This window comes from Cicer arietinum, chromosome 2 (genome assembly GCF_000331145.2).
Source record: "Cicer arietinum cultivar CDC Frontier isolate Library 1 chromosome 2, Cicar.CDCFrontier_v2.0, whole genome shotgun sequence".
NCBI lineage: Eukaryota > Viridiplantae > Streptophyta > Magnoliopsida > Fabales > Fabaceae > Cicer > Cicer arietinum.
The window spans coordinates 10,229,842-10,256,064 of record NC_021161.2 but is presented as its reverse complement, the minus strand read 5'-3'; the positions used below and the strand labels follow the sequence as shown (position 1 = coordinate 10,256,064).

The 26,223-nt window shown below is 31.3% G+C and overlaps 3 protein-coding genes across 3 annotated transcripts; all 3 read left to right on the top strand.

Moving 5' to 3' along the window:
* Positions 1-1,438: 1,438 nt before the first annotated feature.
* On the top strand, positions 1,439-8,067 carry LOC101497346 (probable apyrase 6). Its single transcript, XM_004490004.4, has 8 exons — positions 1,439-2,213; positions 3,311-3,423; positions 3,622-3,729; positions 4,056-4,110; positions 4,713-4,904; positions 4,999-5,096; positions 5,633-5,829; positions 7,271-8,067. The coding sequence occupies exons 1-8, from the start codon at positions 1,622-1,624 to the stop codon at positions 7,539-7,541; spliced, it is 1,626 nt and encodes a 541-aa protein (XP_004490061.1). The 5' UTR covers positions 1,439-1,621; the 3' UTR covers positions 7,542-8,067.
* Positions 8,068-9,522: 1,455 nt separating this feature from the next.
* LOC101497016 (PHD finger protein MALE STERILITY 1) lies at positions 9,523-12,996 on the top strand. The gene is made up of 3 exons (XM_004490003.4): positions 9,523-9,942; positions 10,172-10,457; positions 11,561-12,996. The coding sequence occupies exons 1-3, from the start codon at positions 9,645-9,647 to the stop codon at positions 12,969-12,971; spliced, it is 1,995 nt and encodes a 664-aa protein (XP_004490060.1). The 5' UTR covers positions 9,523-9,644; the 3' UTR covers positions 12,972-12,996.
* A 6,583-nt stretch (positions 12,997-19,579) lies between these two features.
* On the top strand, positions 19,580-23,501 carry LOC101496707 (uncharacterized). Its single transcript, XM_004490002.4, has 8 exons — positions 19,580-19,720; positions 19,814-20,118; positions 20,949-21,020; positions 22,001-22,068; positions 22,234-22,390; positions 22,676-22,759; positions 22,866-22,955; positions 23,136-23,501. Exons 2-8 carry the CDS (start codon positions 19,840-19,842, stop codon positions 23,247-23,249), a joined length of 864 nt encoding a protein of 287 aa, XP_004490059.1. The 5' UTR covers positions 19,580-19,720; positions 19,814-19,839; the 3' UTR covers positions 23,250-23,501.
* Positions 23,502-26,223: the final 2,722 nt, after the last annotated feature.

Here is a 26,223-nt window from a genome sequence, read left to right as displayed (position 1 = left end):
GGTTGGTCCCGAAAAAACCGGCAGTATATATGTATTAAGTGGGAATATGTAAAAAGTTGCTTAAGTTGATTAGACCAACATTTATCTTATTTTTAAGAATAAAAATAGTTGACTAAGTTGATTAGACTTTTGAAGAATAAATATTGTTTAAAATTAACGTCAACTTTTATATATAAAGATTATGCATAATTATATATATAATATCACAAGATGTCCTTGTTAATTAGTAAATAAATTAAAAATATGTGTTCTACTCTAATAATATTATATCAACTTGAACCACATTTACCTTTTGTTATATAATATTTTCAACAATTAAAATTATTAAAGGGATTACAATTGTTATTAAATATGATGAAATATGTGACTATATAATGATAAATTTTATATCTAATTTGTTTATTTTATTAAATTATAAATCCAAAAAAAGAAATTATTTTGTATGTTATTTATAGAAGCCGATTATACTATTTTGAATATCACTTAAATAAATTAATGTAATAAAAGATAGATAAAATTCCTACAAATTATCATGTAAGATATTTAGTATAACATTTTTATGATTTGAACTATTCAATTTAAAAACAAAAGAGATATGTAATTTTTTAATCATAATTCGAAATCGAATTCTTCTATTCTCTTAAAAGATAAATAAAATCCGATTAATAGTTGTTTCATTAAAATTCGATTTTGAATTCTCCTGAACAATCGTTGTTTACAAAAGCTAATTAACAAGTGAACAAATTACTTTAAAATAATTATATTTAACTATTTTACTAAATTATCATGACAAATGACAATATTGTTAGGTTGAATATTGTGTCATAAATTTGAATTCGAGACTTTAAATCTATAAAAGAATTTGTTTATCGTTTCATCTATAGAAAAAAAATCAATTAAATTGAATTAATTTTTTAGATTTTATTTTAAATATAAGTCAAATATATTAAATTATCTATTTTAAATGTCAAATATTTTAAATATTTTTAAATTAAATAAAGCATGTATAACGAATATTAACAATAAAATATTCAAGGTTAAAAAGAATAATAAATTATTCAAAAATAATTAAATTTCATCTATAATAATAATGTGAATTAAGGATTGATATTATAATTGCATATCAATAATAATTAAATTTTATTCAAAGTGAGAAATTAATAAAATATAAATTAAGACTTGATATTATAATTACATATTAATAATTTATTTAATTATTAATATTATTTATTTTATTCTAAAGTAATTGTTTACTTTAAGAAGTCAAACTAACTAATATAGAATAATTATAAAAAATAAAAATAAAAAATAGTTTTACAGATTTTAATATAAAAAAATATAGGCAATTATTTATTTGGTTCTACCTGTTCAAAGCACTTTTATTATTCACTCGTGTGGGAACGAATTAACTTGCTCCAACGAATTAAAAATTAATAAACACTATCGCGTAAATTCTTTCTCGTCCACTCCGTAAATTTCTCTCTCTTTCTCTGTTCCTACCTAGAGAGAGAGAGAGAGAGAGAACAGAGCCATCACCGCCGGCAACATCTCCGGCATACCTCTATCCCCCTGACATGATCCACAATTCCGCCCTCCTCCTCCATCTGTCGCAATCCTTTTGATGCGACGATTGAATGCTCGTAATCGGATCGCTCCAAATCCAAACCAAATGGATCCAATAACAACAACAACAAAGAAGCTGCAAATCCGCTCCACCAATCTCTTCTCTCGAACCAATAACAACAATTACAACGCTTCAAAGTGCAACGCCACGTTCATAATTCCACTCTTCTTTTCTTTCCTCCTCATCTTCTCCTACTACACCTTTTTTTCTTCGTCGGAAACTAGTTTCCGGTACCGTATTATTCTCGATGGTGGAAGCACTGGAACAAGGGTTCATGTATTCAAATATAGGTTTAAAAATGCGTTGGATTTTGGGAAGAATGGTTTGCATTCGATGAGAGTGAATCCGGGATTGTCGTCGTTTGCGGAGGATCCGGATGGTGCGGGTCGGTCGTTGTCAGAGCTTGTGGAGTTTGCGAAAAGTCGGATCCCGAAGGAGAGCCGGAGGGAGACGGAGATTCAGCTTATGGCTACTGCTGGGATGAGGATGCTGGATGTTGAGGTGCAGGAGAAGATTCTAGAATCTTGTAGGAAGGTTCTTCGTTCTTCTGGGTTCAAGTTTAGTGATGATTGGGCTTCTGTTATAACAGGTTCTCTTTTCTTTTTTATTATGGGATTTTTTTTTGAAATTGATCTTTGTGAAGCTAAATTTGTGTATTTTATGTTATCTAGGGACTTGGCATTAATAGAGTTGAGTTTTTGTTTTTTTGGTATGTTTGGATTGGTGGTATAGGATGGATTAGAGTGGAGAGGCTTTTCAAGTTTATTTTTTGGTTGGTTTGTGGATAGAGTGGTAAACACCACTTGAAACTCACACACAAGTGTGAGGTCCTGACTTTGAACCTAGACTTGATGTTCAACCTAACAATATCAACATTTTGGCAGTTGAGCTAACAAATGTTTAGTGCAATTAATCTTTTTTATCTCATAAAAGAACAAGTGCATTTTGAAAAGTGTACTTCATTGGAAATTGTTCTATGCGAATAAAAGAGTCTTTAGAAACTAAAATGCATGTTGATTGGGGGTTATTTTAGGAATGGCATCATTAAATAGAGTGACAATCGTTAAATTTTGTATATATCAGACCACTGAGTAATTTTTTGTTTATATTAATTTGAGACCAGATGGAATAATTGCATTGGTGTTTATTAAACGGGGCTTTCTTAATTTACTTGACTAGAAGCAGGATTACCATGCTGGCATCAATGATTAAATCTCAGAGTTGATATCACCAATAATGTATGTTGTATGATATATCAATAATGTTGGTTTTGAAGATTAAAGTAGGATGAGGCCATTTAATGTTTTTAGAAGGAAGTATATGAAAGGCAGAGAGGGAGAATGGCCAGTTGGAATGTTTTTTGACTAAGTGATTGTAGGAAATATATTTGCATAAGATTGAATGGTGAAAGAGAGTGCTTGTGGATGCAATATAGTGAACCCAGCAGCTGTTGTATCATCTCTTTCAGTCTTTTTTGGGATCACAGTTTGGCTTGCTGTCATGCCAATCTTTTTGGTGTCGGCAGCATCAGAATGTAAATGTGATGCGTCTTTTGTTTTTTCCTTCTTTTTAACTTTTCAATTATTTTTTAGTAGTTTCAAGATCCATCATAGTGTATACATTTGTTGGTTGTTGGGTTTCTTTAACTTTTTTTTTAACTTCTGTTATTCTATTGTGGTTTTACAGGTTCTGATGAAGGAGTGTATGCTTGGGTTGTGGCTAATTATGCACTGGGAACTCTTGGAGGTGATCCTTTGGAGACAACTGGGATTATTGAACTTGGTGGTGCTTCTGCTCAGGTAAGACTTGCTTTTTCCATATTATTATTCAAAAATTTCTTTTTGATTAGGTTCAAATTATTTTAATACTTCATACATAGTTGTTCACGGTTTGACCACAGTTGCTTAAGGAGTTTTAATAAAGCTTATGTTTTAGAGAATGATCCACTTATTTGGAATCATGACAAATGAATTTCTTCTACCTTACTCTTATTGTAGGTAACCTTTGTATCAAGAGAAGCGATGCTGCCTTTGTTCTCACGGACTGTTAAACTTGGGAATATCACTTACAACCTTTACAGCCACAGCTTGCTTCATTATGGCCTGGTTATTATTAATCTCTTTTCTGTATTCAGTATTTCCTTAAGGCTCATTAGCTTGTTTGTGTCAACTGATGTACTGGATTCTTAATCACAATTTACCAGTAACAACTTATGAAAAATTTGTTTTGATGTTGTTACTTATAAGTGGGGATTGTAATGTTCACAACTTTATTGCTTTAATATCCTACCCATATCAAAAAGTTAATGGTTCCTATTGGGTTCTTGTAATTTAATGTGATTCTCTTTGCTAGTTGTATGGCTGATCATGTGTTCTAGATTTGGAATGACATCTCAGTGTTTAATACTTTCTGATTGTTATTCATTTTGCAGAATGTTGCTCATGACTCATGGAGAGAAGCGCTGTTTTCAGGCGATTTTAACTTGGGTAATTACTGACGTTGAGTTTATGAGACCTTTGAACTTAACTACTGTGCTGTATTGTTCTTTTAATTTATGTCTTGCCTTTTGCAGTTTTGACTTTTGAAGCATTAGATTCCTCTAAGAAAATTATTAGTAGCTTTTCTCAAAATATATAGCAAAATTAAATGACAATGTTCTAGTTACCGTCAAAGTTATTCTGGCTAAAATACTATAGAAGCATTTTAACATAGTTTTATTCATATGTAGTGCATTTTTCAAAGTTTTCAGGGGTGAACAAGTGCTATATGCTCTTGTAAAATTTTGACTTTTAAACATTAATGTAGTGAACACAGTAAAACTTTTCCACAATGTTCAATTTGTCTACATTATTGTGACGAATACATTGAGGAATTTGATGACTTTATGCACTCCTTTAGTTGTGCCATGTCCCGTGTATTTTTTATTTTTATTTTTATTTTTTTATCATTTGTCAATTTTTTCGCTAGGTGGCATCCTTCCCCTCTTTCTTACTTGTTTAACTGATAATTGCGGACATGCAGCATAATTACATAATTTCTTCAGATGGTAAAATGATTTGGAGTTGATTATTTATTCTCCTCAGTGCAGCTTCTCAAAATATTCGGGAGGGGTTGCACATAGATCCTTGTACTCCTGCAGGGTACTCTTATAATGTTGATTCATGGAAGTCCTCTCATACCTCACACAGTGAAAAAAGTCAATATCAGCCCACTGTCCAAACAAGGGGAAACTTTTCAGAGTGTAGATCTGCAGCATTGATGCTATTACAAAAGGGGAAAGGTTGTATTCACTTTTACTAACTTGTTCCTTTTAATTGAGATTTTCTTCATTGTTGTTTGTCTTAAAGTTGGTTATTTCATTTTTATTTTTGCAGAATCATGTTCTTATGAGCATTGCGATGTAGGGTCAACGTTTATACCTAAGCTTCAAGGGAAATTTTTGGCTACAGAAAATTTCTTTCACACATCCAAGGTTCTTTTTATGCTTTATGGTCATTGGTTAATATGTTAAGCTTCATTTAGTGTTGTCTTGTCTACTGTTCAGTATGATTGTGCATTTGTGTTTGTAGATGCATTGGAAATGATGTTAATATACCACAACTCTATTATTGTTTTAACAGCTGGCATGCAGCATGCTCAGTTTTGCTTTTGCTGTTTTGATAATTATTGATACAACCTTCGGACTCAAATACAAGCGAAAAACAAGTCATCTTTGGTGGACTCAAATATAAACCAATTTCAACTAACTTCGTATTTAATGTTGTGTTATCATTCCCGAAATACCCTGCGATTAATATTTTCATGAAACAAGCTCTCATAAAATTAAAATGGATAGAAAAGGTAGTTGGGAGAATATGATATTTTTTATTACATTAAGAAAATTAAATGAGGTTAACTAATATTCTTAATGAGTTTGTATTTAGTTATTTTTACTTTTTTTTTGTTTATATTTGAGTCCGGTGAGAGTATATCATTAGACTGATTCTTGATTCTTTGGTGCTGTGTTAGTTTTTTGGATTGGGGCCACATGCTTATCTGTCCAAGTTGAGGACTGCTGGGCAAGAATTCTGTGCAGAGAACTGGTTAAGGCTGAAGAAAAAGTATGTCTCCCATAATGAGGAAGATTTACTTCGACATTGCTTCTCTTCAGCATACATTGTTGCTCTGCTTCATGACAGTCTTGGGATTGAGATGGACGATGAGAGGTACTACCATATATTTTTCTTTTAAAATGTTTGAATACGTAGAATGCAGAGATAGATAGTATTTCCTTATTGGCATTGAAATTCAGTCCCATTCTTACACAACAATTTTAGGGCAAATTACGAACTTCCTGAAGTTTGGTGAAACTACACAAGATACCCTTCTTGCTTGTACCCATGCGGGATACAAGCAAGAAGAGTATCATAATTCTTGTAGTCAACTACTAATATAAGAGTCGTGTTTTAAGTTTGAATACATGGTTAAATACTAAAAAGTTCAATCTTTCTCTCAACTTTTAGTCATAATTGATTGATAAACTTATAATTTTGTTTCAACTGTCCTTTGGGCCAACCTGGACTTGTCTTAAATAGACTCACTCTTAACTTGACTCGTAGAGCATTGGGTTTGTTCAGGTATAGGGATGAGTTAGAGTCTAAAGAATGACCCGATAAAAATTAGGGTTGGGTTAGAAACAAGTATAATCTTTCCCAACCTGTCCCTTGGGTTAGCAAGCATAATTTACCCAAAATTAGGTTTGGGTTAGAAACAAGTACTCCCTCCGTGTCATATAATGAATGTAACTTTTGTTCATTTCACGTATATTAAGAAATGCTTATAAATAAAAGAAAGAGAATAATCATATTACCAAATTGTCCTTAACTATTGGTGTGTTTTTTATTATCATAAATGCAAAGTAGAATTAATGCTTTGAAAGTATTGTACATAGTAATAATTGAAGGGTACAATTGGAAAAAATAATTGAGAATGATATTCATTTTGAGACAATTTTCTTGCTACATTTATGATGATTTCATGGATCTGGTCTTCAATATGGCATATTGGGAATTCTGTTGCCACATTTATGATCACTTGATAGAACCCTTGGGCCTCATGACACAGATGATCCAATACTGACAACCAATCCTTCTAGGCCCACCATCTGGAAGGTTTATCGTAGGAATGGAAAAGTGGGGCCAGGGGAGATGAATGAGAATTAGTTAGGATGTGTCCCTAGATTCCAGGAGAACTGGTTGTAGAGAGGATAATCTGACTCTGGTTATTACGTTTCTATATTGTAGAGCTTTGAGCTCATCTCTTTGAATTCAATTCAATAATATACAGTTGCATTATCCATTGTTACTGAGTTCTATCAGACTTGGTTACCATTAGTTTTTCTGTTCTGCTATATCATGCATCCAAAATCTTTAAATTGAAAAAAGAATTACTGCATGCCCCTTGATGGCATTATTTGCACTTGATCTCTATGCCTCTAGTTTCCTGGCCCCACTTTGTAACATGCTTTCTCAGGTTCATGTGTGTGTGGTTGCACTTTTCCATTTCTGGGGTTGGGATTGCATATATATATTTTTTTGGTTTTCTCGTGTCAATTTTTGTGTGTCCCTATTGGTAAAATCTTAATGGAGCAAAATCACTGTTTTCCAGGATCAAGGTTGCTAATCAGGTAGGAAGTATTCCACTTGATTGGGCTTTGGGAGCTTTTATTCTGCAAACTACAAATGATGCAGATATACAGAACCATGACTGGGTTGCCACCATTTTCAGTAATGGATCGCCTACTCTCCTCTCACTGGTTGGAATTTTTATGATACTGTTGTTTACAGCATGGTCTATATCTCGGTGGAGGAAACCTCAGCTGAAGACAATTTATGACCTAGAAAAGGGACGTTATATAACTACGCGAGTTGGTAGATAATGCTTTGATTGCAGATCAGATCCTTGTTCTTGGTATACATACATGGAGGCATGTTGTGATTTTTAAGGAAACTATTTATCCTTTCTCACTTGATGCCGCATCATACCATCAAGGCCATGCTAGTGGGACTGAGATTGTATATCATTTGGCTTTGGATGCAGCATGTGCTGATACTATTCTTGAGGAACTAGTATAGAAAAGTAAGTTTCATTTTGAGTTTAGCCGAATCCAGGAACCTGGTATTTTGCCACTCGCTATACTGGTTACAGATAACAATAGTAGGGCAAGAAGTGGAGCAAGTCAGTCTAGGAGAATTGCTTGGTGGAATTGGATGCTGCATCCTTCAACAGAAAATACCTTATGTGATCTTTGTGTAATTTTACCTAACTTTGTAACAAAAAAGAAAGACTCAACTGGTATATTTGCCAATTGCTAAATGCAGAGAGGAACTTATCCTCATGTGAGGAGTGATTATGTCCATTGGTTGAAATTGAAATTTAATCGAGTTTCATTAAACCGTGGAAAATAGTGTGTTGGTTCTGACCTCTCTTTATTATGCCATGAAAAAGCCGAAGTCAAACTAATATGAATTGAGGTCTACTCGAACAAACCTCCAATGCGGTCCTACAGTATTTGTTAGACATGTTAAATGTTCAATTAGACAACAAAACAAAGATACATGGACACTCCTAATTTTCCAATATCCATTCAACACATTTTCTCTCTCTCTCTCTCTCTCTCTCTCTCTCTCTCTCTCTCTCTCTCTCTCAATTACCTCACCAACATATCACATTTATCCAATTACCATCTCTATTTTTCTTTCTCTCTCTCATGTGTTTCTCTCTCAATGTGTATACAAAGTGTATGGATCTCCACCTAATATTTTGTAAATTATAAGTGCGTCATGAGTTTATTGGACTAGATATGGTAGGTCATCAAATATTATGGCTAAGTTTATTAATACACCGTCAATGAATCCCAAAAGTTACAAGTTTTATAATTTACCGGTGTTTAACCCGTTACAAAAAAATTGTTAGTGTAAATATTTTTGTCAGAACACAATATGACCTCATTGGTTGCGAAATCACAAACATAATTGGAACTGGCACCATGAGACCTAGAGTGATAATCTCAACATTAGATATATTGAGGTCTAACTCAACCACAATAAATGTAGTCTTATTATGAAGACTTGACGACATATTAACATTCCTCATCAATATTGTTGAAACACTCTTTTCAAATATCAACCAATGATTTGAAAGACTAGCCCTTGTTGAAAAGTTCAATAGTTAATCAACCGTTATTTATAGTATATAACCTTGTAGATTGAATAATCATTAAGATATTATTTTTTTAACAAGGTATCAAAGATTACAAATTCGATAACTCTATCTACAATCTCTAGGCCACCTTAAAAAATTTCCGTTTCTTTATAAAAGCCTTTCTTATCAAATTGCTAAATATCTCTTTGTTAATATTTTCCTTTTTTATCCTTAAAAAACCCATAAAAAAATCGAAGAAATAATTAGATCCAAGAAGTATAAGAAAGAAAGAAAAATGCAATTTTGTAATAGGCTAAAAGAAACACACTTGGCACATACGCCATATAATAACAATCAATCACTTTTATATAACACTTACTAATTTTAATAGCTCTAGTCACAAACCAATGTATGAAATGCAAGTTAATTTAATTAACAAAATTATAACTCCCAAACGGTAGTTAGACAAGAAATGTTGCATTTCCCATTAATCCTATAAGAAAGGAATCAACTACTCCAATTTGACCATATAGAATTTGTAGGAAACGTAAGAGGCTATAATTGCATGGTACCAATAATTTACTTCAAAACACCAACCATTTCGTAGGTTACTACGATAAATTTTCTAGGAAACTCAATTTTGAAACGAGTCATGCAAATAGAAGCTACACAAGTCATCACAACTCTTTATTAACACATCCAATTTTATTTCAAGGCACTAAGTGTGTGAGTGTACATGTAAGTATATAACACATAACATATAGTGTATATATAAGAGTTCCATTTGATTCCAACATGCTAGAAATTCTAGAAACAACATTAATTTTCTCAAAAGGCCATGTTGAATGTTGATGTGATTGGGAACAAGAAAAGGAAAAGATGTGGGAGAGTTTTTAGGTTCAAGAATTTTGGAGAACAAGGATACCCGGTTATGTTTAATGGGGCATCATTTCGTGAAAATGTGAATACTTTACTTGAATATGCAAATTTAGAGAGTGATTTAAATATGGGAATGCCAATGTGGTCATTTCAACTTGAATTGCATCATCATCCACCTTTGCATATATTGTTGTTTGTGATTGAAGAATCAATTGAGGATGCGATCAATCGTCATTGCAACCATTGTCAATACGTTGGTAATGTTAATATATAATAATATTTGCTTTGCATTCTAATTACTATAATATAATATTAATTCGTATATGATTAAAAATTATGAACCAAATTAGTAGGTCAAATTCTCATAAAAAATAATTAGTTGGCCACATGATTAATATGTAATGAACCAACTTTTTGTAACCTAATAGATGCTATTTTGCTGATCATTTTTACCATGTTGATTACTTCAATTTTATTGGGGTTTAGGATGGGGCAACCATTTAATTTGCAATAAGAAGTATCATTTCCTATTGCCCTCAAAGGAAGCATTAAGTACATGTGCGAGCTGTGAAAGTTGCTGTGATTCAATTGGTACAATGAATAATGGTAAGTCAAAATTAATAGAATTAGAGGGACATATGATGCATGGTGTATTTCACTCTAATGGGTTCGGACATTTGCTATGTGTGAATGGCTTGGAAACGGGTTCAAATTTGGGTGGGAACCAAATCATGGAGTTTTGGAATCGTTTATGCAATGGATTGCAAGCAAGGTTAGTCAATTTCACACACTTCTACTATGTCAAATTTGTTAAAATTCACCTATTTAAATTACCTTTCATGTTAAGCTTTTGTGAAAATTTCACTCAATTTACGAATTCTAACTTCGAATTAGAATCAATTTTAAGTTAAAATCAATTTTATTTGAAAAAATCAAACATGTCTTAATCAATTTATTTTAGAAAAAATATAAAGACCTATTTGATATTGAATAAATCATAAATACAAATTTGAATCTCAAATATTTCAAATAGTGGACAGAATAGTTTATGATAAAAATTAAATATCTTAAAATGGCTAATTAATTTAATCGTCATTTGAAATTTGTTAAGCATCAGTTGATCACATTAATACTTGTTTTCAATTTTTTATAGAACCCAACGTATATTTTCATAATAGATCCCTGTGTCCATTTTCATAATCACCTTTTTAAATTTCACATTTATTAAAAAAAGTAGCGCTGCATCAAAGAAAAATATACGTCACCGGAGGACAATATTTTCCAACATGTGTGTAAAACTCAATTATTTTTTGAGAAAAATGCAAATACCTATTTGATATCCCATAAATCATAAATACAAATTTGAGCTGAAAAAATTTCACATAATTTGATTTTACTACTATTTTTTGTTTGTTTTATAAAAGATATAAATTTCATCGTAATTAACTCACATAATTATGAGGTCTTGAGTTCGAATTCGAGACAAGACGTTTAATCTAACAATATCGACATTTGTCAGTTGAGATAGGACTTAAACACAATTTTACTACTATTATCTTTGATGATTTCTCTCTTTTATTTCTTTTCATATCCCTCTATTTCTCTTAATGTTGTTATTTTTTATCATTCATAATTTGAGTTTTTTTTGCCTTTTAAAAATAAAATCTGAATTTTTTGACCAAATTCACCAAGGGACCATGACTTTCATTACTCATTACATATTTTCTTCTTTAGTATGTGCCATAAGAAATTGTGAAACCTTTAAAACAAAAACAAAATATAAAAAACTGTGTAAATTAAAAGAAAAAAGTGTCATTCAAAGATCTCAAATAAATAAACAAAGACTAATTGATTAATTTGTACCAAACATAATAGGAAAGTGAGTTTGAATGATACATCACAAAAAAGGGGCATGGAACTAAGACTTGTGAATGGAATAGCATATAGTGAGCCATGGTTTGGTCGTTGGGGCTACAAATTTGGTCGAGGATGTTTTGGTGTAACTCAATCGATGTACCAAAAAGCCATAGAAGCAATAAGAAGCATGCCACTATATCTAGTAACACACCACATTGGAAATTCAAATCATGAAATCCCATTAATCTTCTCGAGGTATCAAACACTTTCCGATCACTCTCTTATCACACTTGGTGACTTATTTCACTACATGTTAGAGCTCAAATCGCGCCTTCCGCGCGAAACATGCATTGGTTCCTACAACACAAGTTCCTTAGTCGAAACGAATTGTCGTTGGTCGCCTAAAAGGATCGAAATGGCAACAAGGGTCATTGTCGAGGCCTTAAAAAGAACAGAATTTAGGTGGATTTCAAGACAAGAAGTGAGGGACGCCGCACGCGCCTACATCGGCGACACGGGCTTGTTGGATTTTGTTTTGAAGTCACTAGGTAACCACATTGTTGGAAACTACTTGGTTCGTCGAAGCTTGAATCCGGTTACAAAAGTTTTGGAGTATTGTTTAGAAGATATTTCTAATGTTTACCCTTGTCATGAAGGGTTGATTTTGAGTAATAGTAATAAAGTTAAGGACAAGTATAAGATCACAAGAGGTCAACTTATGAAGGATATGATTTGTTTGTACAAGTATATACTTATTGACACAAAACCAATTATAGGGTCAGAATTTCTTTCAGCTATACCATTGGCAGCTAGGATAATTCTTGACACAAAATATCTTATTAAAGACTATGGAGAGATTATTCCTTTGCAAGTTGAATTAGGATCACAAGGAAAATTCAATCTTTATTGCACAATTTTGTTGAGGAATGTTAACAATGTAGAAAATGATCATGATTATTATTTGAACAAGTCATTGCCAATGCTACCTTATGAATGTATCGCATTGAAAAATTGTGCTACAATTAATGACTTAAAGTTAGAAGTTGAAAGAAATTTTAGGGAAATTTATTGGGGGTTAAGGAATTTTGTGGTGGAATCAAGTGGGAATTTGATGAATGTTAAGGGAAATGAAATGGTTTTTGGTATGATTGAAGTTGGTGGAAAACTTGTAGTTGAAGGCTGGCATGGTAGTGATATTGGAATAAACAAGATGGTTGAACAAATATGTGAAAGGGATCCAAACAAAGGTATTGTGGAGTGTACTTGTGGAACTAAAGAAGATGATGGTGAGAGAATGGTGAGTTGTGATATTTGTGAAATTTGGCAACATACTAGGTGTGTTAGAATTCCAAATGATGAACAAGTTCCTCATATTTTTCTATGCAAAAGGTGTGAGCAAGAAATTGTTCTTTTCCCTTCTTTGCCATAGCTATAAATGGAGTTATTGTTTTCTTTGTTGATGTTTTAGTCAATCAATCTATTGTTCTTATAGGATTGAGCCTTATTCTTTTTATAGTTTTTTTTTGGCATAGGTTGTTATGCTGGTTTAGTTTCAAGCATGTTAATTGAGATGTTTTTCTTAACTACATTGATTTTTATGTAAATTCAAGCTAATTTACAATAATTAATAAAAATATTTCTATTTTAATTAATGGATTAACGCATGACCGAAAATGGAACTTACATAATTTATACTTGTCATTAATTGTTCTAGTTGATTTTTATAGAGTAATATTACAAAGACATCTCACATTTTCAAATGCTCATTCAACACATCATTTTTTATTTATTTATCTTCATATCACATCATCAACATATTACATATATCATATCACACTCTTTATTTTTATCTATCTCTATTAAGTGTATAGATGTTTATCAAATATATGCATATATTTTTTTTTATCTCTATTCTTATAGTTGATATCATAACGAGCATGATTAAAAGAAAGAACTATCAACCAAAAATAATTTATGAGTGTCTTTCGTGAATTATGTAAAAATGGATTTAATGACTAATTTATGATCTTTTGAACAAATAACACTACTAAAAATTAGCGTTTTATCTGCAGATTTAAGTTAAAAATCCGCATGAACACACATTACCTACAGATTTACTGGTGAAACCATTTCCACACATAAAACTTTCAGGGATAATTGTTTTATGAGGATTTCTGAATCCCTAGGAAAAGTAAATAAATTACACATCAAACATTCCGTAAACTGAAGACATTTTCTTACGACATTTTCATGCATAAATATCTGTAGTACTATTCCTATAAATATTTGTTGCATGAAAAATCTAAGAAAAATCCACATGAAATTTGCACCAAAATACTTTTTGCATGACATTCCGCATGTAATTTCTCCTCAAAATTATTTTCAAAGAAATTCCACAAGATATTTGCTTAAATTTCTTCTGATTTTTTATTTATATGAAAATTTCAACTAAAAATATATCAAAATATTATTATAAATACATTTTTTAAATATTTAACATTAGCCTTTAATTGAAATACTATTGCAATACTCCGAAACAAAATTTATATCATATTCTTAAATCAAAACTAAGTATTAATTAAAGCATGATTCAAAAAAAAAAACTAAGTATAATCAAATACATGATACAACCAAATTAACAAAATAAAAACAAATACTACTAAATATGATCACTACCAATGTCATCATCCCTACTATCTTCATCAGTTTCATTGTTGGATTGTGGTGATGAGCTTGGACGAGAAGAAGATCCAACAAATCCTAAATGTTGCATGAGAAAGATTAAATTTTTGTTGGTCTCAACAATCTCTTTTTCTTATTGTTGCAATTGTTGCTTCATCAACATGAACATTGTGATAAAACCATCATACATTAAGATAAATGGGGTACATTTTCATAATTAAAGAGTTTTAACAGAGGCTCAATATCAGGAAACCAGTTTTTCTTTTCTAAAGGGTTACCATTTTCCACAATTTGTATAAAAAAGCAATGCACAGTAAAAAATGTTGTTCCTTTTAATCAAATAAAAAAAAGTCAAGTCTTTAAAACAATGAAACATTAGACTCTGATATAAAATAAGTTAAACTAAGAATTTCTAGCCAGTAACATACTGCAATAAACAAACATATTTATTTAACATAAACTTTCGCATAATTTAACACATCTTAATCAAACTAAAAGTAATCAAGGTTTTTCTTTTTTAATTGGAAAACAATCAAAGTTAAAAACTCAATAATGACAAGTTTATTTAGAATGAGTTGTAGATGAGAACTATTACAGTTCCGCAGGTAAATCCTCATGTGTTACCTGCGGATACATTTCCACAGGAAAATCACACAACATATAAGCAGAATGAGACATTTTATTGATTTCAACATTCAATTTACACATGCCATCGGTGGCGTACCCTTTCCCAACAAAAACACCATTTTTAGAAATGGTGTACAAATATGCCCCTATAGACTGAGTAAACCATGCCTTATTGAGAAAAAACCATAAACCATATTCTTCCTTATTTCTAGAGTGTGCATGACATCCTTCAGAATTAAGGTCTTTCTAAATGTGAATACTAATTCCACATCTCCAATACCAACAACATTAGTGGTGTGAGAATCTCTCAACAATACTTTCTTATCTTCATCAATAGTGTATGTTTCAAACATAGCACGATCATAAAAGATATGGCACGAGGCATCAGTGTCTATCCACCATCCATCTGATCCACCAACAAAGTTGATCTTAGTTTTCATAGCCATAAATTGCTCTTCAGTCAAGTTAGCTTATTGAGCAGGGCTTGACTTGTTCCTACATTTGCCAACCATATGACCCTCTTTCCCATAATTAAAGTAGAGAAAGGGTGGGAGAGGGCCATTTTTAAGAGGTGATTGCTGCTTTATAATTGAGACCTTATGAGGATTCCCATTCTTCTTGTTGCTCTTTAAGGTGCGATTATAATTCTTAAGTTGTTTGTCGTTTGGCTTCAAAACTGCACCGATTAATTTCTTCCTCTTGTTATTTGCAACAAGAAGAACTGCATCTTTCTGGTCTTGCTTACGAGATTCTTCCTCAATTCTGAGGCAGATTATGAGACTTTTCAAAGAGAATTATTTTGTTTTATGCTTGAGAGAATTTTTAAAATATTTCCAAGTAGGGGGCAGTTTGTTAATAATAGCAGCAATTTGAAACTAATCATCTAGAGACATACCTTTAGAGATGATCTCATGAGCTATTTTTTGGATTTCATGAGGATGAGCTTCCACTGATCTGTCATTTGATATTTGATGTAGGGGCTAACAACATACTTTTTGGCTCCAGCTTCCTCTGTATCATATTTCTTCTTTAGAGCATCCCAAACATATTTAGTAGTATTTCTGTTGGAATTGTAGTAATCATATAGATCATCAACAAGTCCATTCAGAATATAATTCTTACATAAGTAATCATAATATTCCCATTGGATTAATTCAACATCTTTTTTTATCATTTTCTGTTAGTTTGCCTGTTTCTGGAACAACACGAATGTCATTTTTTGAGTCGCATACTAGGTTGCTCTCTTTAAGACATTTCGCGACACAATCCAAATTATGCAAGGCACACTATCAACCACGAAGTCTCTAGGATAAAATAATCCAAATACACTGTATCAGAGTTCTACTGCACCATAGAAAACCGTTCTAGAATTACATCCTCAATATGACAGTTAGATGACTGTCACTCGTAATATGGTACTATGATCACTCGAAAAAAAGAGAAGAAGTGAAAAAGAAAGGGGGAGAAGTAGAGAAAAACCTCAGATGCGGAGAACTTTTGGTATGTGTTTCCAACTGAGGAAATCTGCAACTAGATCAGAGAAAAACTAGCGATCCATCAGTCCATATTCACAAAATGTGCGCTCCAATCTTCCCTAGGATTTTTATCACAGAAACGTGCGCTCCAAACTTTACTATGTTTTTTACCGGGCAATAATCAGATGTGTGAGTCCAAAGATTAGGGTTTGACTAGTGGAATACAATTACGTAATTTACGTATCAATGAGAGATAAAAACGAAAGCATTTGTTTAATATTAAATAATTAAATAATTTATTAATTTTTTATATACTAAAAAATAATACACCACTTGGCTCGGACACGTTCTGGCCTAACGGCGGGGCGCGTGTGTGGTGGTCAATTTTGTTTGCGTTCTTCCTCTTTCACAAAATTGGGGTACTCTTTGGGGTACACCCCAAATTTCATACTTCCACCTTATAAACTACTAGTGTGTGATATTCCTTCTATGTGATACTTTCTTATTTTTCAATTCACACAAATACTAACTCTCATTAATGTCATCGTTATTTCCAACAACTCAACTCGATTAATAATAATTTGCTATTTTGAAATGTGTATGTAAATAGAACAGGTGAGAATTTTTTGGCTTTCCATTTTCAATTTCAGTAATCTATATTTATATCTATCTATATCTATATCTTTATTTATTATAATCCAACTCGATTAATAATAATTTGCTATTTTGATTTATTTTGAGTATATCTATCTATATTAAGTACATGTTACTTAGACATAATAACAAAAAGAAGGTAGTCTAGACTAAATATGATTTAGAAATTGTAATTTTAATGATTGAACGATTCATTTTAACTTAATTAGATTAACTATAACTTAAAAATTTTGATTTCGATAATTTGATATTTAAATCTTAACTAATTATAAAAACCATGTCTTAAAAATTTTAATTTCTATAATTCAACCGTGCAATTTTTTTAACTACAATTAATAATCAATATATCATATATAAATAAACAAATAATTAAATGTTAAAAATTATATAATTTTAATATATATACACACCCACACTGTTATATATATTAGTTTTCTATTAGCCTTAAAAAAAATCAACTAATGTGATATATTTTAGATTTGCTCACATTTAACAAAAGATAATTTATCTTGTTGGCAAAGAATTAACCTATGTATTGAAGTTAATTGGTTCTATCCCTTGTTATAGCATTTTTAGGATTTAAACTTTATTATTTAAAAAGATTCAATTAAATAATAATAGGGAAATTAAAATAAATTCAAGAAATAAATGATGCATAAAAAAAAAACCAAAAAATGCTAAAGGAAACTAAATTAAAGTAACTTATATAATATTTGCTCAAATATTACACAACAAGGCTCCTAATTTTTTTTTTTCAAAAAGAAAATTTTAATAAATTAAAAATTAGATAAGCAAATAATTAAAAATTATGATAAAACATTAAAAAATATGACTTAATGTAATAACGAAAAAGTTTCATCTAATTATACATACTTGTTATTGTACGCATCACCAACATCTAATATTATGATATATCATTATTTATTTTACTATTGGCTGAAACAATTAACTTCACTAGAATAGTAGAATTAAACCATTCATCATATAAGTACCGTTTTTGAAAAAAAATAAAAAATGTTTTAACAAGTAAACGAACTAAAACGAAACTAATCGTAGGAAATGGAAATGCAAGGCAAAAAGTGATGATATATCATATATTAACCTCATATACATCATTCCCATTTATGTTAGCCAACCATAGGTCAAGAAAATGGTCAATGATATCATATATTATTAACCTCATTTACATCATTCCCATTTATATTAGCTAACATGGGTCAAGAAATATAGTCAATATTTAAGATATGATTCTACATTAATATAATAATTCAGGTTTCTATTGAGTATAGATAGATAAAATAAAAATGAGGGGAAATTTAAGATAGAAACTAATTTATTAATATTTGACTATAAAAAATGAAAAAGGAAATTTTAGATTTTTTAAATAGAAAATTTTAAACTTAATATTTTTAGAAAAATTATTTTTGAGATTTTTTATTTATTTATAACAGTTTAATCTTTTATTTATTTTTTCTTATTTAAATAATTTATCTTTTAAAACAGGTATAAAATTTTCCTTTTTTCTATTGTTTTGGTTTAGAAGACTACATGACATGTCTATAATTTAGCAATATTTTTTTCAAGTAATTTGTTTAAGAGGAAATTATACAATTTTTTTTTTTAATTAAGAACTATAACCATCTATATCTTACCTCTTCATCTTTATGTCGATCGAGCAACATTTTTTTTATTAAGTAGTTTAGCAGCTAAAATTACATATCTTAAGTGTAAAATAGTAGAAAATTTCAAATTGAGTCTCTACATATGAATATTATTACGACTATCAAATAAATTATATTTACGAGACCAATCAAAAATAACTTTATATTAAAGAAGTGAACGAATGAGATTGAGATATACATTACAATCATCATTAATTTAATTCACATCATTCATTCATGTGCTACAAGTATATGTTTTTGCAACGACTATAAAAAGATAATGATATATAAATATAATAAAATTAAGATGACTTAATAAGGAAAACCCTAATAAAAAATTTAGATATAACTTAATGTAGTGGGGGAACTAAGAAGTAATATTTAGAGGAATATGAGCAAAACTCTAATACTTATATAGAAGTAAAGAGTTATTTAGAGGAATTAAACACACAATCAAACTCCAAAGTTTTATTAGTAATTATATATATCAAATTGGCTAATAAAAAATTATATTTAAAAACTATATAAAAACACATTTAAAAATAAAAATGATTAACAAAATATATCAACTACTTTTTAATATAAAAATTATTTAATAATTAATTATATATAACTTAAATAAAGATATAAAATCTCTCTCTATTTTCACTTAATGGATTACAGTGTATTCTAACCTCTTTTTTTTTTATAATTGTTAGGGAATAAGTTATTGTTTTTACTGTTACGGAATACGGATGGAAGTACGAAGTTGGTAATGAACGAAGGCAACAATGAATTTGGTGTCATTAAAAAACCAATAAATACATTAGTTGGGTTAACAAGAACATAAGTCCTAACTAATCGTGAAAAGACCACTCACACGTGTTTCGGCAAAGTTGAAACCAACCCAGCAAGCGTGAGAGCAAGCAAACGCGTTAAAATTCACCATACCCATTCCACTTTTCTTTTTATTGTATTTATTATTATTTTATTATTATCATTATTATTATCCTTTTTCTAAAGAACAAGATAACACAACACACACTGTTTCAATTCAACTTTCAATCGCATTTCATCCTCTTTCCAATTATCAATTTTCGGTAATATTTTCTCTCGTTTTCTCTCTCGATCTTCCCATCCATTTTACAATTTCGGCTTTTCAATTTTAATAATTTTTCTTTTTTGATTGTTAGGGTTTTCATTTTTGTTGATTATTCCAATGAGCGATCACTTGGTACTCTTCGTTGACCATCTCGAACGACCAGTTCCCGTTGACCCCGTTGAGCAGCCTGCTCAGCTTCCTTCCGAACCATCGCCATCTCCGGCCGCCGTCGATGCCGCCTCTGGACCATCCGGATCCACTTTGCCGGTGGATCGTGAGGTTGAGGATTGTGATGAGGAGGAGCCGCTGATCCAGATGGTGGAGTGCCGTATCTGCCAGGAGGAGGATAGCGTTTCCAATTTGGAGACTCCCTGCGCCTGCAGCGGTAGTCTTAAGGTATTAATTTTATCTTTCATTATTTTCTCTCTCTCTTTTTTATCTTTTTATTGTTTATTTAATAAATTTGAAGTGTTTTTTTTTTGAAGGAATGTGTTGTAGGATTAGAAAGGGGCAAAAAGAGTTGTTTTGGTTTGTTTGTTAATTATAATTATTTTTGCCTTTTGGAATGTATGAATGATGTTTGATTAGAAATAATGAATCAATGTGAAAAATGGCAGAAACTTTTTTTGGGTGGAATTTTGTTTGTGTATGTTATTTAACCTTGAAGAGTCTGTGTTGATGGAATTTACTTTATCGACAAAAGAGTATGTTTTTGCCTGGGTAGAAGGTTTTAAGTTTTGTTATGCGTGTATATGTATATGCACACCTTCCAGTTTCTTCAATGATCTAGATGAATTTATGAAACATTCTGTTGGGTATACTCAGCGTTCCTAATCTACGATGCATTGACACAAACATGGATATTGAACATGACACTGACATGTAAACACCAATAAAAATTTGAGAAAATGAAATACTAATGGAATGTAACCACATGCGCTGGTGTCGTGTTGGTGTCTGCCACTGGATTAGTTGTAACTTAATTAACCTAGTTGCCAATTTGATCAGTTGTAAATTGGGGATTGAGAACTAAATGATCTTGTGAGAAACTCATTTTTGGTTCCTGCTATTGAGCTGATTAATGCGTTAATGTGATGGCATCCATCACCCAGCTTTAGATGAAGGTTGAAGAACATTGTTGTTGTGCGAGATATTGACTTTTATTTTTTCCATCCCTATTTTTGGTCTTCCTGATTCTTGAACTGTTGGTATTTGGTTTTGCACAGTATGCTCACAGGAAGTGTGTCCAGCATTGGTGCAATGAGAAAGGAGACATAACTTGTGAGATATGTCATCAGGTATGTTCTGTTTAATGATTTTCTTGATCAATTTTCTTTTTGTTGGTGATGCAAAATTATGTGCATGGTTATTTTTTCAAAGTGGCTAGTTTCATTGGACTAACTCTTATTTAACACCCTCCTGCCTAACCACTATGCATGTGCGTACTCATTCTAATAGAATTTTGGGCCTGCTTACTGATTTCAGAATAATCATCTACCAACAGTACCTCTAACTGTCGCCTCTTTTCTGCAATGCCCTTCCCTTTCTTCTCAAATAAACAAGCCACAGAGATGGTCTTCCTTCAGTAACATTAGAGCTTTTATTGCTTAAAGTTGATCACAAGTCATGTATCTGACATGTAGGGTTCCAGTGTAATTTACGTGGGTTTGAAATGGTCCATGTGATAACATTGTATCCGACATATAAGATATACACAATAGTTCTAATGGATTCATTCCTTTTCTGGATTCCATCATGGTGATAACTCTGTAGCACCAAATGGTCCATGTATTTGGTATCTTGTTTCAGAACCACATAATGTTCCTGGACTTGTGTGATGGATGGCTAAAAATTAATCTATAGAAGTTATCCTAATTTTCAGTTTAGTTGGGAAATGGGATTTAAGGATGGAATATAATGCTGCCCTTGTACTAAACATGGCCATCTTCCAGAGGCATCCAAGATATTCTGGAGTTTTAGATTCCTACCCTGAATGAGGATACATTTGTTATTTGATTTCTTTATTTCTGCGTTGTCTAGAAAAGAAAAAATTGGGGGAACAGGGAAACTTTAGGCATGTGCATATCTAAATTATACTTCTTGGTTTTACAGTTTGTATTCTTAGATTGTAACATTGTATCTTGTTTATTTTTTTCTTAACCTTTTGAAGTGAAACCAATGCTCATTATCATGTGTGAATTGAAATCCTTCCACTTATATTATCTTTGTTGTTGTCCCTGATGATTGCCTTTTTTTCTTCTGTGCATGCAATGCTCAGCCTTATCAACCTGGGTATACTGCCCCACCACCTCGCCCTAATCCTGAAGAAACCACTATTGAAATAGGGTATGATGATACATATTTTTTTTTCAAAATATTATTTGAGATTATGTTGCCTTGCCATTAGTTCTATGCCCATTATTTACTATACATGTTATGTAGAGGCTACTGTGATTTATTTATTGACATTTTGAACTTGTCTACTTCATTTGTCATGAAATTTTTTTGCAGAGGAGGCTGGACATTGTCTGGTTCACCCTTGGACTTGCGTGATCCTCGACTATTGGCTATTGCAGAGGCAGAACGCCAATTCCTGGATGCCGAATATGACGAGTATGCTGCTTCTAATGCTAGTGGAGCTGCATTTTGCCGCTCAGCTGCTCTAATTGTAAGCCATTATTAACCTTGCATTCCATTTTACAAAACTCTAGAATTTGGTCATTTTTATTTGCACCATCCTTTTTGTTGTTGTCATGCTACTAGACAGTAGGTTATAGGCTCAAAAATGTCAAGCTATTGGCATTCTCTGCGATTTATATATATAGAATTTTAAGAAATTAATTATTCTTGCTAGGAGCCCTGATGCCTCACTGCATTTGTTCAGTGTTTGTATTGACTACGTCAGTATGCTAGCTTGCATGATTTTAAACCCAATTCTTTTTATTTGTTACAGCTGATGGCCCTTTTACTTCTGCGGCATGCACTCTCTGTAACAGATGGTGATAATTCTGATGATGATCCGTCCAATTTTTTCTCTGTAAGTGATTTGTCTCTATTGCTTAAATTGTTCACATGCCTACTGTTGTATTGATTTAATAAAATGTGATGGGGAGCCAATCTAATTAGCCTACCATCTTCTGCAGCTTTTCTTGCTTCGAGCTGCTGGATTTCTTTTACCTTGCTATATTATGGCTTGGGCAATCAGTATTCTGCAACGCCGGCGACAAAGACAAGTCAGTGTTCATTCTAGTTATGACTAAATTTTGTTCCGAGTTACTTAGTCTTTATTGGTTTTGTTTTGAAATTATACGATGTTGTTCTGTTTCAAGCTGCATACAATGTGTTATGGGAAATTACAATACATGCCGGAGTATGTTCTGTGATTTTCTTACTGGTTTTGGTATTTGGAACAGGAGGCTGCAGCACTAGCAGCAACCCAAGTTGCTTTTGTTCTACAATCTGGGCAGCGTAGAGGTCTACAATTTGCGATAGCACCAGGACCTACAGTACAGCAGGAACAAGTGTAGTATCTATGTTTTATGTAAGACACCATGGCATGTATGCCATATGAAGAAGGCTTGTTGAGATGCCATCCGTTATTAATCTTGATTTTCACAGCTCTAATATATGTGTACATATACCACTGGCGGCAAAACTGCATGAGTACTATACATTCGATTTATCAATCTGTGTATGTATGTATTTCGATGTGTTCAGTTATAATAACTAGAGATTTATATGTACCATGATATGATTAATGGTCTGGTCATTCTTATTCATTTGAGAGTTATTTTGTTGCGACTTGAAGGATTCTACAAAAGGAAATGAAAGACCACATGTATTTGGTGTATACTATGGTCTCTTTTCTTGAGAACTAGAGGGTTGAGATAAAAAAACATATCAATTTCAACTTCAGTATTCATGTAGTGGGTTTAGTATACGGCTATTTATTAAGTTAAAAAATGAACTTGGGTATGTGAGATGCACGAGCCAATTGTGAAAACAATAAAAATAAAAGTTATTAGAAAAAAAAATTGTTTCAATCCATAAATTTAAAACAAAATTCAAATTTGTATAATGAACACAACTACACAATTGTCTATTTTAAGTTTTGAAATACTTATTTATATGGTGTTTGTTTCTTGACTTTGATAATCAATTATCAATATGTTCATACTCTTTTTTGATATCACCCTTGAAAAGATTTTATATGCTTGATAAAAAAATGAAGTCTTGATAAACTAAAGATTTGATTATTGAGAATTAGCACACCTCATTAAAAGTATTATTGTATGATTGATATCTTAAATTTATGATAAACGAAATGATTCTCATTGAGAATTAAAACCTTCCTTGAAGACATTATATAATTAATACTTTAAGCTCTTAATAAACAAAAGGTTTTACATTGAGAATTAGAAATTTTATTAAAGACATTCTAAATGGAGTATGTCCAACCATACGATAAATAAGATTACTTACAATAAAACATTAATGTATTCATTCCCAACCATACGATGACCTAGGATCAACATTACTTACAATAAAACATTATAGATTATTACCATGCGATGACCTAGGTTCAAAATTACTTACAATAAAATATTATAGATTATAAATGACCTATGATCAATATTACTTACCATAAAACATTATAGATTATAGATATGTACAACATGAACTAACTCACATTCCCCATACTTTAATAGGAACTTTTTATTAAAGAGATCCTTTTTCAAGTGGATAAGTCACCTTGATATAAACAATTAGGTTATAAGGCATTTCCGTTGTATAATTAGTCAGATTATTAATTAGCCAAATTATTAACGACAAGATGCTATCAATTATTTGATTCTATCTTAATGATTTTATTGATATTTGAAATCTCAAAGTCGTGGGAAGTTGGCATCTAATTTTGAGGTTAGACATACAACCAAAGGTTAAAAACCTTTTTACAGAGAATCTGTTAGAATTGTTTTCCTATGTGTTCGAAATTATACAATATGGGTGTAAATTGTCCAGATCATCGTGTCTTGTGTGATGATGGCATCGAAGATCGTTCGCATGCTTTCTTTATGTGCAGGAATGGTCATAATTGTTGGCACAAATGCATTATACTATGCAAAAGACCACTGTTGGAGCAAATTCAACAACATGGGTTATTTTTTCTCTTTAGCATAGGCTTGATCATACACAAGTGACGTCAATGGCAATGATACTTTGGAGCATGTGGCAACAATGGAATAATCGCATATGGAGCAATATCCATGAGAATCCAATGCAAGTCACGAATCGTACAATGCAATTACTGAAGGATTGAAAGTTGACACAACATCTACAACAAAGACGTAGGTAAGATGGTACTATCAATATTCCCATAACTTGACCTCAACCCAGGGATGGGAGGTATAAGTGTAATATGGATGCTTTTTTCTCTAATATTTCTAATTGTGCTGACATTGATATTTGTATTAAAGATGATGACAATCATTTTGCTTTAGCCAAAATATAATGGTTAACATCCATTTGCTTAGTCCCTGAAGGAGAAATACTCAGGTTATTAGCTGCTTTAAAACGAGTTGAAGATCTTCAGCTTGAATCAGTGGATTTCGAATTAGATTCGAAAGGTGTTGTTGATAATCTTAACTCTATCAAGGAAAATCAATCTAAATTATGTGTTATTCTCTCGAACCGTAGAGCTTTTTTGGCTCTCAATTTAGAAACTCTAGGATTGACTTTGTTAGGAGATAAGAAAATGAAATAGCTAATGCACTCGTAAGGATAGCCAAATCAATAGCTAATCCTCATATATTCATTGATATTCCAGATTATATTCATGATATTAAATAGTTAAATTTAAGTTTTCTTTTACAAATATGATATATTTCACCCTTAAAATATAGGTTTAATTGCAGTTTTGGTCCCTCTATTTTAGCTTAATCACGAAAGTAGTCCCCCTATTTTATTTCTCTCCAGTTTTGGTCCCCCAAATAGAATTTTGGTCAAAATCTTGATATAATGTCATTTTTTTAAGCCACACCATACCATTTATGATCATAGATTTCAAGTACAATTGTTGTACCACGAGATCTTGAGGCATGGTGTAGTTTAAATAAACGCAAAAAAAAAAAAATGGCACTTCATCAAGTTTTGGATCAAAATTTTGTTTAGGGGACTAAAACTGCGGAGAAATAAAATGGAAGGACTATCGTGATTCAGCTAAAATAGGGGGACCAAAACTGCTATTAAGCCTAAAATATAAGCAAAAAACGAGTCTAAAAATTTATGTAATTGATCAAAAATTTGGAGTATTGTATTAACTTTTTTCAACTCATTTTTGTTTATATTTTGAAATAATAAGAGTATTTTTTTTTTCCAAAGTTTTCATATTTTAGCATATATATATATATATATATATATATATATATATATATATATATATATGTTGAGATAAAATCTCTCAAATGATTTTAATGATAACAAAATTACTTAAGAGATTAT